This window comes from Ctenocephalides felis, unplaced genomic scaffold (genome assembly GCF_003426905.1).
Source record: "Ctenocephalides felis isolate EL2017-DRISC unplaced genomic scaffold, ASM342690v1 CF-g0.4_SCAFFOLD_01170, whole genome shotgun sequence".
NCBI lineage: Eukaryota > Metazoa > Arthropoda > Insecta > Siphonaptera > Pulicidae > Ctenocephalides > Ctenocephalides felis.
Window position 1 is genome coordinate 22,660,764 of NW_020537324.1, and position 20,214 is coordinate 22,680,977.

The 20,214-nt window shown below is 27.5% G+C and overlaps 1 protein-coding gene across 2 annotated transcripts in view; it reads right to left on the reverse strand.

Moving 5' to 3' along the window:
• The window catches only part of LOC113365840, a 221,454-nt gene that overhangs the window by 134,117 nt on the left and 67,123 nt on the right, over positions 1–20,214 (reverse strand). For both annotated transcript variants that reach the window (XM_026607384.1, XM_026607385.1), the window contains exon 2: positions 18,283–18,497. In XM_026607384.1, coding sequence (XP_026463169.1) covers positions 18,283–18,495 — 213 coding nt within the window. In that variant the 5' untranslated portion in view covers positions 18,496–18,497. The remainder of the gene's footprint in view (positions 1–18,282; positions 18,498–20,214) is intronic.

Below are 20,214 nucleotides of genomic sequence, written 5' to 3' on the forward strand. Positions count from 1 at the left end.
TGATAACTAATAAATATTCTTTTATAATATCAGTCTACGACGAAAGTTTTCTGTTAAAAAAAACTATTTATAATTTGGTCAGAATAGCAATCGTTATTATTCATGCCAACTGCAATATATTGTTATTTATTATATTTGTTATTTTTCAAGTAACAAAAATGTTTCATCAATGATTACTTAAGATTTTTTTAGATTCAGAAGCAATAATATTATATCAATATTAATAAAAATATTTTTCATTCCTTTTGTTGTTCATAACAACCGGTACTCGAATTGATAACGAATAAAGGTTTTTATCATATATAGATACACCCATTCAATTCCCGATATTGTACATTTCAATAGTAAAATTGTTACAGCGTAGTATCGGTTATAGTACCTCGCAGGTACAATACGAGTTACACAATGCCCGCGCAAGGGGTATAAAGTGCACACAATAGCCGCCCCTATATCACGGCCCTATTAACGTTTGCGTGCGTCACTCCGGCTATCAGCCAAACAAGATCATACACATGCGTGTGTTTGATGGTGGTCTTGATATTGTCATACTCGAACTAACATAGAGAGCCACTCAACAAATCGTCACCATATGGGTATCTCTCGACGACCGGCCAAAGATAGCGGAATTAAATATTTGATAGTTGTACCGAACGCGGTTGGATGATTGATTGCACGAAAATATGGAAATAATTCACGAGAAAAACAACCGAGCATTGAATATTTATTGCTATTACGTAATTAGACTAAAAATAACACGTAATGGCTAATGTGAATTATGTTTGCCCAAAATAAACGTTGATATGGTATGAAAGGCAAATTTAATTATTCATTGTTTTATCGAGTGTAATTCGCTTCCCACATAAATCCACATATACACACAAACAAACACACATTATATATATATATATATATATATATATATATATATATTATACACACATATATATAAGTGTGTCTATATTGAAAAGATTTTTTTTCAAAAGACGCTTTGCTGAAGGTTGTTTCATTCAACTAAAAATAAATTAAATAAACTGTTAAATTAATCAGGCAAAATACCTGACAATTCCAGTATTTGCGTTTCAAACACTTATTTCTTATAGTGAGCGTGGAAGCTTAATCAGTACAGAAAATATGTGTCGAAAAATTTTTACAATCAATTTCACATCCTTTAGAACAAATATGATTTCTTCATTATATTTTCAGTGAGTTTACAAATTATACCCATTAAGTCATAAAAATTCACTAGTATTACAATCAATACTATCACTCATTTTGATTTGTCTTCGAGTTCTACGACACTTGGTCGTACAAAATTTATCTAAATGAATCATTTATATATCTAGGACTATTCAAAAATGGTAATGAAAAACTATTCCTAAATTTTCCTCTTACATGTACATATTACATTATATCTATTGTTCGTAATGTACAACAAATTGAAAAAATACGTCAGGTTTTTCATAGTGATTTTAGTACAAAAATAAATTAAAAAGAAAAATGTGTATTTACTAATAAATACTCCTAGCCCGAACTATTTTTTTTTCTTTTGATTTTTCTTACACAAATTCAAATTCAGTCAACTGTTTCTATACATTTAACTTTGCCACAAATTAAAGAAAATTTTCATTCAACCCTCGAATGACAATAATATATCGATACGGTGAATAATCAAGCAACTCGTGCGGCAATATATTGTCGTCACTATCAATTATTCTGAACAAACTTTTTCATAAGTTTGCAAAAAATTACATTCAAATTAGAGGGCGTCAATTAATCACGGGAGTTTTTTAAGGGGAGAGGTGAGGTTTGACAAAAAATCACGAAATATCACGTGTATATCATATGTATTTATTTTGTACCAGAATTTTTAAAAACAATCCTAACATTTTCGAAAAAAAATAAAAAAAATTACAATTTTTTCTTGTAACTAAAAATGCACGTAATGTTTGGAGTGTGCTTATGACGTATCACGAAGGAGGTTGAGGAGTCCAAAAATACTTAAAAAATCGATCACATCATTAATGGACGCCTTCTTACTGGCATGTTTTACAAAAAACCGTCTTAGAGCGAAAAGGATTAAAATGTTACAAATGCAATACCATGAAATACGTTCGGAAAAGACTAAAGCAAACAATATATTATGTGAAAAATTTAAATGTAATAGATTCAAAAATATTTTCATTGCATTGCATACCGATTCGGTGCAATAGTACAAAAGCTGCATCCAGAATCAGTGATCAGGTACGAAAAGTGTACGACGCCGCGGCCGGATGTTATTTCAATGTTCGGCAGACGCGCAAATGGAAATTCAAACGCGAAAAGATTTATCGTCTGACGAGATGATGAAATCGATAATTCACAAATGAACAGGGGATTTATCAGCTGGCGCCTATAAATCTTGCATTAGAAAATGAATGGTATAAAGCTACATTTTTTCCCAATTAGTACTGAAATTATTTGCAACTAGACAGATATTTATTGTAAAAAAGGACAATCGGAATTGTTTATTTTAAATTACTAGAATTTAATAAAGAAGAACCAAATTAAACAACGGCAATTATTTCAAATAAAAGAATGGTAGTGTTTAACGATACTTTTCTAACGTAGAGGGATTGAGATGTTGTGTGTCCAAAAATCTACAAATCGTGCATCGTAGCTAGCAGAATATTCGAAAGAGAAGTATTTTTTTTTGTTGTCAGTTTTTTTGGTTTAGTCTTGTTATTCATTTTATATTACCTGAATATAATATTGAAGTGTTACTTAATTGTGCTGTAAGACATATTGTTATATTTAAGGAAGATTCAAAAGTTTTTTTTATATAATCCCTTTGACAGCTTACATGTCCGTGTATAAAGTACTAATTAAAGGTGCAAACAATAGGAAAATAGTAAATAACGAAGTAAATTAAAATACATAGGTAATTATATAAGAGATAAATTAAATCAAAAGTTATTCCAACTCTGCTAATGAATATTTCCGACGAGGTACCAGATCAAGGTTATATACAGATGTATCGCACTTGTTAAATAATGTAGATATTATTTCGTAAAATTTCTTTAAAATTAAGTATAAGACATAGAATGTGTTAGCTCCCTAGTACTCTTTTTACGCTGCCTATGAGATAAAAAGGCAGAAAACACAAATTTTAGATAAATAGTAAAAAAACATATTTTTATAATTATGAATCATTTGAAAATTTTACTGAACATAGTTTGATAGTTTTATGTTCGATACGTGTTTTAAGATTGTGATATAGTTGATTTGGTATGGACAATATAATTATTAAAAACCAAGTTGGACTGGGCCACGCCCTTTAATACACATAACATAACAAGTTAATATTATTATTAATGAAAATATATTGATACTTTTAGGTATGTAGTATTTAAAATACAAGCAAATATGTACATGTATATATACATATAAAATACAAATGTCTTTTGGAATAAGTGTGAAAACGAACTACTTTGCCTAATTCTAGAAAATCAATCTCCCTTGCAAAGTACCACTTCTAATGGTACAAGGAGCGATGATTGATTCTCTATATATATGCATGAACAACTATGCTAATTGATATTATTTCATAGGAATTCCAATAAATGTTAATTAATTGTTCAGATAGAATAATATATCGGCTGTACATACTTATATGTATACGATGTTTGCAATTAATTCAAGTGCAGACATTAACGAATCTACTAAAAACAATCATATACTATATTAATATTATTGACTCCGTTTGATCTTGAAGAAAAAGTTCTATGTAACTAGCAGAAAAATGTATTTTTTTGTCAAAGTTTCAACCCACAACCTTTAGTCAATTTTAAAAATCCAAAACTGTCTAAAATATATTGATTGGAAATCGTGCTAAGTAGTTTCTGATAAAGATTGGTCGGCTCGTTTTTTTGTAATTAAATGCCAAAAATTTTTTTTTCACTTTAATGAAACTGTACAACGATTGGTTTTATACTAACACGAATGATTTATAAAAATTCATCGAGTTTTGTAGCGCGGAAGGAATTTTGATCAGAATCTACGTCTATCGTGCATATATACGTTCTGTGTTTGGTAGACCTACTGATTACAGTTGACGTCCACACTCGAATAAGGTACATTTTTGAAACCCAAAATAAATGGATAAAAGGTGTTAAACAAATTAATTCAATTTATATAATTACATATGTTATAAGTATGCTTGAAAGACATCAATTTGAAATCGTATTGATTATTTTTTAGTCAAACCGAAAATTTTATTTTCTAAATAACAATTGAACATTTTACCTAAATAGCCGAATTCTATATACATTGATTAAGTTTATTATGTATAAGTTTAAATAAGCTGATGCAACTTGCGAAATTTGGTCAAAATGTAATTACAACTAGTTTTTTGATGATTTTGATGAAACTATGTGTAACGATAGATTTCATACTAAATGGTAACTAAAACGGTGAAATTATAAAATTTCATATAAGTTTAGAATTCTATTGGGTGCTTAAACGATTCTAATCAGATCTATGCCGAAGCATATGTACATTCTGTGTTTCGTATGTCCTACTGATTACAGTTGACGTCCAAACATATTATAGGTTTGTTTGAAAAACATCAATTGGCAATCGTATTGATTATTTTTTTAGTGAAAGCAAGAAGTTGGTTTGCAAAATGAACAGTTGAATAATTTACTCAAATAGCTGAGTCTCAGTTCCTATTGATGCAGCAATACTCAATTGATGCAACTTGCCTAAAGGCAAAATGCTACTTGCAAATAGTTATACTTTTATTTGTTTTAACAAACCCAACGTAGATTTGGAGGGTTGTAAAGTTTAAATTTCATTGGAAAACCGAAACCACTATAATATTTTTCCAAAGTGGTAACCTCAATGATTGAGGGCGGTTCTTTTGGGCTGCCCTCCACGCAGATTCGTTACATATTCGTATAGAAACGAGAAGTTCGGTTTCCAGATCACGTATATCGAGACAGCTTTAAGCAATGATCTCGATCATAAAATCGGAGTTATTTGCGTTTGCGCTTACCTATGCCTGCGCCTCTGCTTACCCGACGATGCAGAATATAAAATTTCAGAGCAGAGCCCGCCGTGCATAATTCACTATTCATCTACTTGTGAGGAATATATACTAATATGTAGAATGTAGAGGTACCGGAATTTTGAGCAATCGTATTGAATATGAAATGCGAGTTCATATAATTTTAATCTCGTATAAATAGAATCGGTATAAATGTCAGCAAAAGGTTGAAATAATTCGAGACGTTTGTATCACACAAACACACACTGATATTCATCAGCAGCGTTGGATTTCTATTTATTTAATGTAACTCTTGTAAAAATTGGTTTTTTAAACTGAATTTACTATTTTATGTCCTTTTTTATTGTTTACATCTTTGCCATGGTCAAGGCTCAGTTTATCCTTTTTACCCAATCCACGTATCTATTTTCCTTATAACTTCACGAACAGCTGGTAGATATTAGGTTTTATACAAATACCGATATTTCAAAAAACCGGTTTTTGAATTTTAATGTTACTAAAAAAAACGGTTTTAGCCGTTTTATATTGAAAATAAATATTCTGTAATTTATCCGCAAATTTAGTGTGACTTAGAGCAGTACTTGACTGAATTTATTTATTGTTCAATTTTATGAATAGTAAACAAAATTAAATTATTTTTAAATAGTAGAACTAAATAATAATAATAATTATTCGTTATTTACGCATCATTTTCACATATAAGAATGAAATTATTTTTATGATAGTGAAAGGAAATTTTCAAATAAATGAAATTAATACATATTTAAATAAAAAACATTCATTAAATTTGAAGAAAAATATTAGATAATGTTGATACATACATGATAATATCAATTTTAGTTTTAAAAAGAATTAAGTCAAACTCGGGTATTGTCTGTTCCGAGCAATTTTAATTAATTATTTTTAAACATTCTTATTATTTTTTTTGTTTAATAAAATATGATTTCAAAAAAATGAGAACGTCTATCGAATTGCTACTTAGACGTGTCCTTTGCTTATTCACAAAATTTCCTGAAATAGAAAATACTCTCATACTTGCGACCAAATTATGCTTAATTGTTTATAAGGCCTGATATAATAATTCCAAGTTTTTTGTTCTTTTATTTGTAGCTTCTAGGGTTTAAAACTCTTTTTTTTTAAGTTTGAGTAGAGGAAGTTACTTCTTCAAAAAGAAGTCACACTCATTTAAAATAATATATACACTGGTAGAAACATCTTAATTAATATATACAAAACCTTTCTGGTAACCATTGCTGACTGATAAGATATCAAATGCTATTGAACCGATATGATTTCAAGAATCAAAACGCTTTTATCTATCTTTTATATTTGGCTATATTTGTCATTTGGCAATTATAAAGAAAAAAACTACTTTTTTCACTAAAAAAACGGCTTTCGAATTCTATAATTTTTGCCAAAAAACCTGTTTTAAAACCGGTTTTTGAAAACTGACAAACTCTAGTAGATACGTAACAAAATGAAATGAAATTTTAAAATTGTACACTTTATTTGTCGAAAACTCGTTTCATAAATTTGTGTATTGAAATATGTATATTCGTCATGTGTATATAACAGTGACAAGTGAAAATAAAAGAAATATATTCTAAATATATAAATGTCAAGTTATTTAGAGTATTTTTTTTACTATGACTGTAAAAAATATATAATAGATTAGGTTAAGGTACCTATTAGATCTAGTATTGAGATGAATAATAAAATTGGTACCCTCTCTCACAAACATTTCTTATATCTACATTTTTGTTGAGAAATTATGAAAGAGCTTTGTCCAAACAAAATTGTTAATGTATTATTTATAATTGCAAACAAAAATATCAATACGCATATAAGAATAATACACTTTATCATATAGGGAAGAGATGGGCTTGAGGAAAGAAAACTTATAGATTTTAATGCAAACATGATATTTTATTTTAAAATGCATGAATTATAGTATGTTTTGTTCTATTTATCTATTTTAGATACAAATACTGAACATGCTAAGATTTTATATAAAATCATAAAATTTTAAGAACTGTTGTAAGAAAGTACCACATGAAGAAGACTTCTACACAAGATTCAATACAAACATATAGAAACTTCCATATATAGATTTTATTTCTGATTTTTTAAAATAATAAAAATAATGTTACTTATATGAATGTTACAATGAATGAACTTAGCACTTATTTGTAAATCTCTCGCTAGAAAGAGATCTCACATAATTTTTCCATGTTTGTATATTAGTTTGTGTTTGTGTAGTTGTATATGCCTATGTAATTTCATGTAATGTACGTTTATTTGTATAACTTTACTCAATAGCTTATAGAAATTTGTAAATTTTGATTGCAGTTAATAAATATATTAAAAAAAAAACTTATATGATAGCCAAACATTTTTTTTAAATCATGCTAGATTAGGATGATTGATTGTAGGAATTGTACGTGTTTAACGACACATGCACACATTTATTTATATGTACATCATCTATTTAATAATGATAGCAAATTAGGACAGTTAATTTTATTTAAACCGACAAATATTCCATGTCTTGAAATGGTATGTCCGTAAACAACATTGATATCATTATCATAACTGTAAGATATCTACCAAAGTGACGCTTCCCGCATAGCGGGAATAATTTATGATACAATAAACATATAGCGTAGGGTTGCGGAATTACCTAATTAGGTTGCCATGTGCTCATAATTGGTACCAACATTATTACTTTGGTAATTAACTAAAAAGATTTCATGAGTTTTAATTAGTAATAATATTAATTTGCATTTTTGTTCATCCATTATAAGTAATACAAGCTGCCGTTAAATAATAAGCAATTTAATATATTAATGTACTGAAAAGGCTATTTTCAGAATTCTTGAAATAATGGGTAAAACACAGACTGGTAATTCATTAAATCGTGTATTCAGTTAACTAATATAATGGCTGTTAAAAATTTGGTTAATCTAATAAATAATTGTAAAAACTATTTACTAAACCCTGATTATAAATTAATGGTTGCAAAATCTTTTTTTTTATCTTCCGAACACATTTAATTTAAAAATTAAAAAAATCATAACTATAGCTAAAAATAAGTACAGGGTGTCCCAGAACTTAACCTCAAGCCAAAACTAGGTGACTTAAACTGTTCTGAAAATTTTTAGAAATTGAAATTCACGTTGTTCGGAAATTATGAGCTTTTAAGTGCAACCTAGAGCTTTGGTGACATTATGACAATTTTTCGGTTATTGTGGTTAATTTTTATTAAATTTAGGAAGCTGAACATTAATACTTAGGAAGCTGAACTGTAAATATTTCTAGAAGAAATAAGAATAATGACACAATTTTGGTTTAATTTAATTATTTTTTTAAATCGGTAGGCTTTGTGAGACCCTCCTTTAAAATTGTACTAAAGTGTGTTAGCAAGTTTCATAAAAAATTGGTGTATTTAATCAGAATTGTAAAATGGTACAATACTGGATAATTTGATTATTAAGAATTTTTAACTTTAATTTTTTTTTTGAGTGAATAAATAAAAACATATTTGATTTCATATGTTTTCATATTATTTTATATTATTTACTCAGGTAAAACATATAAACTATAATTAATTATACAGTTGAATAAATTCTCCTAAAATTGAATAAACTATACAACTTGCAAACAGTTAATGTAAAACTTGAATCTGAATACATTTTTAAATAAGAAAAGTGGGATAAAAATGATCCTGAATACATGGATTGAATAAATTAATTGAAATGGAAGATTCAATTTATAAATTACTACATAAAATATGATTTAGATATAAATAAATGCATATATATATATATATATATATATATATATATATATATATATACAAATTCATTGACTTGTGTGCGCATTAGTCATAAATTAAAACATTAATTTATACATTTTTAGCCGGTGCCACCATATTCAGGAATCAATAAAGTATGTATTAAAACTTTTAAATTAAAAAAAAATGTTTACTGACGTAAATAAATAAATAATTTTTCATTGTGTTATGTATATGATATATAAATAAGTAATAATATTTCAAACTGTAAGAGGTAAATAATTAGAAGTAAGCTAAATTTTCATACATTAATCCACCCGATTATTAAAAACAAAATCTAAGATTTGTTTGAAATATGATAATAAATCTTTCACACATTTCAAGTCTCAGTTTAAATTTTCTTCCGTAACTAATAAATTATAATTTAAAAAAAAATCAAAAAAACATCCGATATGCAAAAAAAGCTCGTGTAAAAGTCATATTTACAGATAAAAAAAAAAGTTATATTTAATCTGAAAAATTAAGCGAAAATGAAATACAAAGAAATGAACCATATATTTTGTAAATATGATCTGTACTCAGGTCAAAGAAATTTGCTACTCCAGGAACTTTACAAAACTGGCATTATATTCCCAATAAATACAACAATGGCCATGGCTTCCAATGATGAAAAGATTTATAATATATTAGTGAGATTTTTGCGAAGATGTTACATAAAGGTATAGACAATTGAATGTTGCAATAAGTAGTATTAAATAAGTATATATTCTTAGTAAATTTTGAATTAATTTTGTTGATGTATTTATAAAAATTGTAATGATGGGCTATATGACCGACTCGTTAAAGGCCTTAAAGAAATAAATAAAATAAAAATACAACGAATAACCATATTGAACATGAACATAATATTATACTTCATTATATACAAATAACATATATGATCAATTATTTTACGTATCATAAAATTAATATCTCAAGTAGTTATAACGATTCTGATCCAAAAGACTACAGTTCAGAGAACACCGTCTTAAATAGTTTGTAGTTTTCATTAATATCCACTGTTACCGAACTTTATTCAATCTCTTTATATTTGAACGCGGAATGTTTTCGTTCGGCGGACTCATATTTACTTTCTTCACTCTGCCAAGAGTTTTTATGGATTAATCCTATAAACTTTCCTTATATCTCGATCTCGTCTATCTAAACGTAGTATTACTCATTCTTACTGCTTCTTCATATCTCAAGGATAATAGTTTGGTAACATCGTCTACCTTTTACTGGCTCACATTCTTCTAATCTATATGGCAATGAAGTCTGGATCTGTGAATTCAGCAGGAACTGATATTTTTATTGGAAAGTTCGGCTTTCTTTGAACTTTACAAACGTTATGGGTGTGAGATCAGGGTTGTAGACATGTCCTATATATTTACTTTTTTGAGTTCAATGTCTTAGTTTGTTTTGTTCCGAATATAACTTTTGTAATAAGAAACCAAACATTATATATATATATATATATATATATATATACATATATATATATATATATATATATATATATATGCTGATCTTCTCAAAGCAGTATATTTTTGTTTGGTATATTTTGTTCCAAATTAGGCTTTAGTTACTAGTAGCTAAAAAATAAAAAAATGGTTACACCCCTTTCAAACGCCAACTTTGATTAAGTCATAAATATTGTCTGGTTTGGATGAAATATACAAAAAAAAATCTGAATTATTTAGGTTTAGTATCAGCAAGTCTCTTTTTAGTGAAATTTATTGCCGAAATCATTCACCAACCCAAAAATTAGTAGTAATAGTTAAATCAATTTAAAATTTATTAATTCTTTTATAAATGTTGAAATCTTAATATATTGATATATCAATTTATATTTATTGATATTATTTTAGTTTTAACTTTTTATTTATTTAGGATGTTTGAAATTTTGACTATAATTTTGAATCCTTAATTAAATTAAGCGAATTAAATAAAAATAACTAGAGCGTCATTAAATTATGCCATAATTTGACTGATACGTAAATGTTTTTTTATAATTGTTTAATTACTTTAATAAGGTTTGATCTACTATTTTTTAAACTTTATTGCTATTAGTTTCATATCATTTATTAATTTATGTATACTTTATTAAAATATACCATAAATCCATGATATTTGGCTTGATATTTGTGATATTTAATTTATTAAAACACACATTATCAACAATAGAAATATATCTCTGTTAAATTATTATTAATAATTTACATAAATAATGCATGAAGTAAATAGAGAATGCATTATAAATTCGATTTTGCAGCCGATCGTTTTTAATGGCTTTGTAATATTCATTGTAATATAATACCATTTACAATAGCATGTATATTTGGTAATAGCATTATGTAGTGTTAATTAGTAGTATTCGAGAAATTTAATTTAAACAATTACAGAATCTCAAATACTGATCAATAAAATGTGTAATTTTATATGTCATAGAATTACTATTATTTTTCTCAATAAACTATCAGAAGAAATTAAAATTCCAAATATTAATCAGTTACGGTTAAAATATTAAAAATTTGTATAATCATCTTACAGATTTTGATATAAAAACTAGTGGTGTATGATATTGTGTCTGAAGGAAAATTGCTGGTACCTCCTCTACCGTAACTTAAAAATTTTAAAAGCTAAACGAATTTTTAATTTTTTTGAACATTTTCGAAATGTTTTCAAAACATTTCAAAAATGTCAATATTGAAATATTGCCTCTTTTGAAATTAATATTTGTTTAAAACTTGGAACTTTTTAGCAAATTGAAATTTAGATTTTTTTTTTTTTTTAAATATTTTTCTAGTTTTTGATATCGATTCAAGTCGATTGATTTATACTGTCGAAAGATCTGATTTTTGATTGTCAAATCGCATTTTTCATTACTTTTTTTTTGGTTTGACAAAATCGCTGGAGCTACCTTTGCAAAATATTGTAATAAATTCTTCATTCTTCACCATAAGTAAAATATTTTTTGAATCATTCAAATCGAATGCTCTTTTCTCTCAATATTCAACATTTTCTGCACTCTTTGCTTTGTATCTCCGAAACGGCTGAACCAGCATTTTCCAAAAACTAATCAGCACGTCTCCTTATTAATAGGAATCGAATGCTTTTGGAATAAGAATTCAAATTGGTTGATCCGTGCTTCCAAAAACGTGGACAAAAAAAAATCTACATATAAATACACTCACACATACATATCCATTTTTTTTTTAGGTATGCCAAAATGTTCAGAAACCTTCGAATCCTTAATTTTTTCATTTTTGTTTGGCCTTGCTTACACTGAGTATTAAGCCACCTACAACATTTTTATTTATTCACATTCTATACTAATTTTTATATCATATTCAATCTATAAATATCCTATTCTATATACTATACTATATTCATCTTAATTTTTTCTCCTTTCAATTTCTCTTCAATTTTTGCTTGTTCATATCAAATTTCTTATTCGTTTAATTTTTTTTTTCATTTTTCTTTTAATCTCAACAAATTTTAATATTTTTTCTTCTTACTTCTAATACAATTCAGCTATTCAAATTTTGTAATTTCTATCTTTCTTAATTTTTATTAAAGTTCTTCTTAATGAATACGATTTTTATTTTTCAACTTCAAATTAACTACACATATTTTTTTCACAAATTCTAGGTCAATGATAGAATTCACTTTCGAACCTTAAGATAAGCTAAATTTTCATTTTTGGACTATTGTTACCACTACGGAAAATTAAAATTAAATTATGCAGCAAAATTGTTTGTATCCTTTAACTCCATTAATTATTTATATTTAAAATTTTAGGTAGATCAACATATATACATATTCTGAGCTTAATATATGTTCAAACAAATTAAATTTATATTAGAAATATTATTAAAACAGTCTTGAATATGTGACTTGCGTTTAAAACTTCTGTAATTAAAGTTTAAATATTTCCATCCTCTTTATTTTGGTCGCAAATTGTTTGCTATATTTAGCCTGTATCATTGCCAAAAAAAGGACAGCACGCATGTCGATTTGGTTTAGTAAATATTTGAGCCCAAAATAAATAGTATTACTCTCGAGCACACGAATTGAAGGTGTGTCCCTGTGGAGTTTTGTGGTATACTTTCGTTGTTTTGCTTTACTAAATAATGAAGTCATTCATTCATGATTCAGTGCATTGTTACACCTACAGAGTTTGATGTTATTTAAAGGGTATAACTTGGCGTGTAGCTACTGTCCTCTAGCATTATCCTTTAACACTGGGACTACGGAGTTACAAATACAGATAATGAACGTCAAGTGGTAAAAGTCACGCGACAAAATATAATTACTGCGCGGGAGTGGGTATGTGCTTTTTGTTTGTCGGAAAATTTGTTAGAGGGGTTTCAAGTATGAATGCGAGCATTTAGAGGGTACATGCACTGACTGACTGTAATTTCATGTACATATTTAAACGTACCATTTTTTCATATCAAATATGGGGTATTAATATAAAACTAATGAGGCACATGGCATCGTGCCTTAAGGCAATATGCTGGAACTTCCCGTACCGTAATTAAACATTCAAAGAATAAAAATAATCAGTCAACAAAAATGTTTATGTATAAATTTATAAAACAAAATCAAAAACTAGCTGTAAGTGGAATTCAGTCTTAAGGCAATTAAGGCATCGTGCCTTGAGGCAAATTGCTGGAACTTCCCGAACCGTAACGAGATGATCGAGGAATATTAAATGTTTTAAAATAGATTATTATAAATATTGTAGCATTGTCTAATATTTATAAGAATTATATAAACTGAATTGCAAAGTTAAAATCACTTGTTTGAAGTATATTAAAACTTTAGTCAGAATTAAAAATAAAATCTGAATTATTTTCGATATACAAAAAAAAAAATTGGAACAAAAGTTTTTAGATCATTCAAATCGGATACTCCGTTCTCTCAAAAAGCCGATTTCTATTTTCTGCACTCTTTGCTCAGTATCCCCGAAACGGCTGGACATGCCTTTGCCAAAAACTAATCAGCTCTTTTCCCTATCGATAGGAATCGAATGTTCTTTGAACCATTCAAATCGGTTGATCCGTGCGCCCGAAAACGTGACTGTAAATTTGTATCCATACATACACACACACACACACACACACACACATCCATTTTTTCTGAGGTATGCCAAAACGTTCAGAAACCTCCAAAACGTCGAGAAATGTAAATATTTTCAGCTCCGATTTTCGGCCCATTACAATAACTTACCCTACGGGAAGTTAAAAATGTGAAAAATTGCTCCTTGCACCAATGAAAAATGATGAGCATTGCAGAAATTTTAATAATAAACTTATAACATGTAGATACAAAAATTCATTAACTTTGCCTTTTATGAAAAACTAAGACGTACAAAAATAACAAAATAATGACTGAAAAACTAGTAACTAACATTTTACATTAAATGAAAGGAATTATAGTATGAATTCAAACTAACTGTAATCAAAGGTTCAAGATATATTCACAAACTAGTCACATATTAGTATGACAAAACTACATGCCAAAAAGTTTTTAAAATTAAATTGATATTAATTATAGAGTTAATATTTTGTTAATTTGCACTGATAATACAAGCCATAATCTTGATACTTCTGTAATTTAGAACTTCATAAAATAAAGCTAGTGCAAAAAAGAATGCAGTGTTTTTATATATATTAAATAATGTTTGTTTTTCTTATGACTAAATGAATTCTTATGAAAATCCTACTGATATACACTTCTGCCGATATATATATCGGCAAAATCATAAATTGCTGACTGATTTTGAATTCTTAAATTGCTAAATTTTTATAACTTGAGAATTTTAAATTTTTTAATTCTTGAGAATTTTCTGCTAAATGATAACTGCTCAGAAACTAGTCGAAATTCATAATTATTTTTTCATTTATTATTTTAATTCGACGTATATATATTGGAATATTTAAATTAGTTATATCTCAGTCAATTAATAAGACATGATCAAAAGTGGTTCAACATTCCGTTCCCAAAAACATTTTTTTAATTACGAATCTAGGTTAACATAAAATCATATAATCGCAGAGACAAATTTAAAAAGCCTTTGAATTTAATTATCTGCCATCCATCAAATTACGAGGAGATAATTGGATCAAAGTTATTTTACGAAATAAATCAAAGGAGCCATTTTCTTAATTTCCGCTCAACAATATCAAATTCAGAGATTTCGTATAATTTAATTTTCAATAAGTTTTCAGCTATCTTAAACTTCTGCACATTAGTTGAGCTATCTAGTACTTCACTGAACTTTTAATTCGCGTTAATTTAAAAAGGAGTTAAGAAAACAAAGTATTGCATAATATCAAAGTTAGAACACGAACGAGTTTCAGAATTTTGCATTCGTTAACTATAATTCTGTAAACTTTTTCAATGTACTTAAGTTTACTTAATTAATCATCGTAATTCAGCATGATTAAAAAGAACAGGCGCTGTTTGTGACATTTATTTCATAAATGATGACATCGTTTGCTCATTTGATTATCAATGTCCATTGGATTTTAGTTAATGGAATGATAGCTACGGTTCGGAAAACAATGTTCATATCATACACAAAATGATTTATTTTATTACACTGAATTTGATAAATATTGAATGAAGAGGTAATTTTACGAATATAATAAAAAAATCAGTTGATAATAAAATGTGTATTACTTTTTGTAAAAAGTTTTTTTTCAATTTTTCATTGCACCAATATTTTTTTAAAATCACTTCACCTTTTTTTATTAAGAGTCAATTTATACTTTTAGTAAAAAGTTTTTTTTGCAATTTTTCATCGCACCAATATTTTTTTAAAATCACTTCACCTTTTTTATTAAAAGTCAATTAAAAAAAAAAAAACACACAATTTTTGTAACAGTTTCTCTTTACTTTCAAAAGTGAGATGCATCATATAAAAGTTTATGTACTATAAACTTTTGTAGTTTCTAGTTTCTGCTTAGTTATAAGAATCCTATAAATCTTGTGTGATATTTCTAAGAAAAATAAGTTCTTCTACATCAAGTTGATGTTCTTGCTACATTTCTTGTTTGCAATGTTTTATAAACAGACGATATTTGAAATCGAGAAAGCGCAGAGAGAAAGCAGATATCAGGCAATAAATTGAATGATAGCTTGCTATCGGAAACTTGCATAAACGGGGACACAAATGTATGTATTTCACTGGGTGTGAACAAAAAATGAAGTTTGGAGCTTAAAACTCACGATTATTTGATAAAAAATATAGTGCCAGAATTTTTATTCTAAACTAAAGTAAGTGAAATATGATACAAAAATGTACATGTTCTACTTGTACTCACATATTGCTCTTAGGTATTTGCTTGATAATGCCTGATAATTTTGACATTTTCATAAAAAAGCTTCGCAAAATCATGGCTACCTAAATGAAGGTTTTAAAGTTTTTTTTTATTTTTATTAACGGCAATAAAAATTTGTGATGGAATTACTTATGGATTAGCATTAATACTAGACAGTCGTGATAAGATTTTTATTAGATATTTTTGATAGAGATATTATACATAAATGCAGCAGTGCTTCGTAAAGCTTTTTTTTACTTCTTTTACTATAATATATATTTCGGGTCTATATCCTCAAGCCAAAACTAATACAACTGCTATTTAATATTAGATTGACAGAGACGAAAATAAAACCATAGTACTTTGGCAAGGCCAAACCATTTTACCTGAACCGTGAACAAGCTCGTGCTGCAAAAGTAATGAAATGCATTTTAAACTTAATATATGATTAACTTTACACCGAAACTTTAATATGTGTAACTTTTCATTGTTGATTGGGTTGATCCGAGGTACAATTTTCAATACCCGATACTTCTAGCAGTACTGATATCAAGCAGTAGTAATATCGGTTTTTACTTGGAAATATACCATAGATAGCAATATGTTGCAATCGGTATTGCTTCATCAATGAAAAAATCATCTCTATTACATAAATTCTAAAAATAAAAATTAATCTCACAGAGATAGTGCAACAGGTTTGGTTGAAATCTATAAAAACCGACATAGTTTAGTCAAATCATTGCAACAGATTATAAAACTCTTTATCTCTGTTCGATGTTCAAATAATTATAATAAAAAAATTGTCATAGTAAAATCAATAGATGTTAATGCACGTGAATCTATAAATAGATTTTTCCGCCTACATTCTTAAATATTGAACAAAGTGATGCCAAAAAATTGCATAATACTGTTTAGAATTAGCACATTTTATCAGAAGAACTTCTCTTATATGCAATATGGTATTGGATTGCAAAAACTGTGAAAATGCAAAGTAACACCATAATTTGCAAATAAGTGATATGTAGATACAATTAGTTATTTCTTTGATTAGGATTTTTATATACTTGGTTCAAGGCAAGTTGAAGTAAGTTCTCGTGGAAGCAATCGATTTTCAATAAGAGGTAAGATTTGGCTACTTAAATAAATTTTCATTTATTTATTCAAAAATAAATGGTTTTTGGTTTCACTAAAACAAATAAATGCATTTTCCAATAAACGTGTGTTAATGGATTCATAAAATATATAATTATATTAATGATAATGTACAAACATGCGCATAATAACGATGACTCTTACTTCAAACATTAATTTTTATAACTCAATCTCTATGTGTATGCTTCTAAAATTTTAGGATATTAGTTTAGAAAGATCAAGGTCTCAAAAGTTACAAGTTTGTAACTTTTGAGATCATACACTCGAAAGTTGCAAGTTTTATGTATAACGCCTTATTTTTTTAACATTTAGTTATGATTTACAAAAATCGGCTTACCTACAAAAACAAGCACATACATTTACCAAATTTGGTCTCGAACCATTCAGAATTACTCGAAACGCTGAGAAAACACAATTAGAAAGTCGGGTTGTTTTTTGAAAACAATCATCTCCGTTCAGATAGATAATTTCCAAATTAATGTTAAAATTTTAAAATATGTCAAAATATAAATACTTAAATATACATTATTTAAATTGAATTCGCAATTATTAATTTAAAACTTTGTTAATTACTTGTTTCATTCGAATAAATATGAACAATGCAAAATTATCCAATCGAACAAAATAGTCCCGGAACAATAAATTCAACATGGATATTATTTTTATAGAAGATCAATTTAAAAGTGACGACAAATTTTATGGCATCCCGGAATACAAATCATGACCATATCATTCCGATGGCAATAAAAATAACGTTATGTACGGTTAACACATCAAAACGCGTACCACTACATTCTACATAAGAGATGAGCGGCGAATGCCAAGTCGCACACATTACACTGTATGTTTTCCTCTCTACGAAGTGTTGACGGTCGCACGCAGTAAAATTAAAGTTTAAAAGCGCATAAAATAAAAGGCCTTACCGTTTTATTGCCTAAGTTCTTGACACGGCAATTCAGATAGGCGGTCTTTCCCAGTAAAGCGGTCACGTTCTTAGAGGCGACTTTGTCGAAATAAGGTCCACCGTTTCGGGGATGACCGGTCGCCGAGTCGATCGCGTTGCCGCTAACCGGAGGCGCGCCGCTGCTCTCTTTTTGCTGTTGCTGCTTGCCGGATGGCTCGCGTTGGGCGCCCATTACTGTAATAAATAACAGATATATTAATTCTGAAAAATGGATTTAAATAATAAACATAGATATATGCAATTTATATAATATATACTAGGGAATGCAATACCGATCAAAAATTTAATTACCGGTATTTCGATATTTTCGACTTTTAAAACCGGTAAACCGGTAAATTACCGGTAATAAGATTATTTTTAAAAAATGTAAACAAAATTGAAAGTTACTTATACAAATATAAAAAACAGACCTAATAAAGATAAAAATAATAATAATAAAAACCAAAGAATAAAAGAACAATTGAACAACAAAACATTTATTTTTAATAATAATGTAACAAAATAATATAAAAATTAATAAAATATAATTACATGAATAAAAATAGTTTATTATAATTACTTATGCGAACTAAAATAAGATTTTAAAAAACAAATATGATCTAACGTACCGTCGTCTAATCGATCTTATTTTGGTATTTATATGTTGAGCAGCTGAAAAAGCTCTTTCCGACTCCACGCTTGTTGGCGGTATTGTTAATAAATGTTCATATGCAAGTTTTAGATGTACCCCCCTAACACATTTTGCTACTTGTCCTTGTTTGGCAACTAAATAATAATGCCACACAGAATTCACCTCGTTTCCTTTCTTATGTTCTTGAAATATATTGGTTTCTGAATTCATACTATTGATTAAAAAACAATTGTTTTAAAATTAATAATTTTCCACAAGCACGAAGTAAACAAACTTTCCTAAAATTACTTAAAACTTCACTTATTGGAAAAACACTCCGCACTGAATTAAAAAAATATATTCTCAAATAATTAATTTAGTCAATTTATAATTTCGCACAAGCACAAATTTATCAAACTTCACTACAAAATTGTATCTACGCGTTGAAAAATAACTTTGCACTGAACTACTAATTTCTATTCTAAAACAATTATTTCACTAAATTAATATAACTAAACAACTTTCGATCTCAATTTGTATCTACGTACTGACAAAACACTTTGCAATGAACAAATGGCTGTGGAGTTGTATTAGACAATATTTCAATTGGCACTCTAGTAACTTCCACAAAGAAAAATAATTCCCCGAATTAATGCCTAAAGAAAATAGTAGTTCCCCGAATAAATTTAAATAAGTAAATACACTAAAAAAATAATGTTTCTCCGAGTTACTATATAACTAGTGCTAGAAGAGTCGAGACAAATTATCGATATCGAGTGCTGAAAAAATAATCGTTGCTAAAATAACAGTAACAAAAGTATTAATACTACTCAATATTGACTATTGAGTACTTTTTATCAAAATCAATATTTTACACAAGTTATTTTGATACTAAATCAATATACGAAACTTTATTTAAAACAATATAATGATCCTATACTATTCTCAAAATGCGACACTTTGTACGTGAAATATATTTAATTTTTTTTCAAATTTTCAGGATTAAATTACAATCTGTTTTTTAAAAAAAAATACTTTCGATAATTATGATTAGCATGTATTAAGTTAGTATGTATTACCCACTAGTAAGCCCATGTCACTTTAAAAATCCGTTACATTTATATATTTATAAGATAAAATAACATCATTATTGATTAGTCCGTTCTATTTATTGAAATACGATATGAAGCCCTTTGAAAAGTAATAAATATTCAGTTTAATGACGAGTCGAGATAATATTTTGACACATGTTTATATAACACAACAGCGTGAAGTGATATT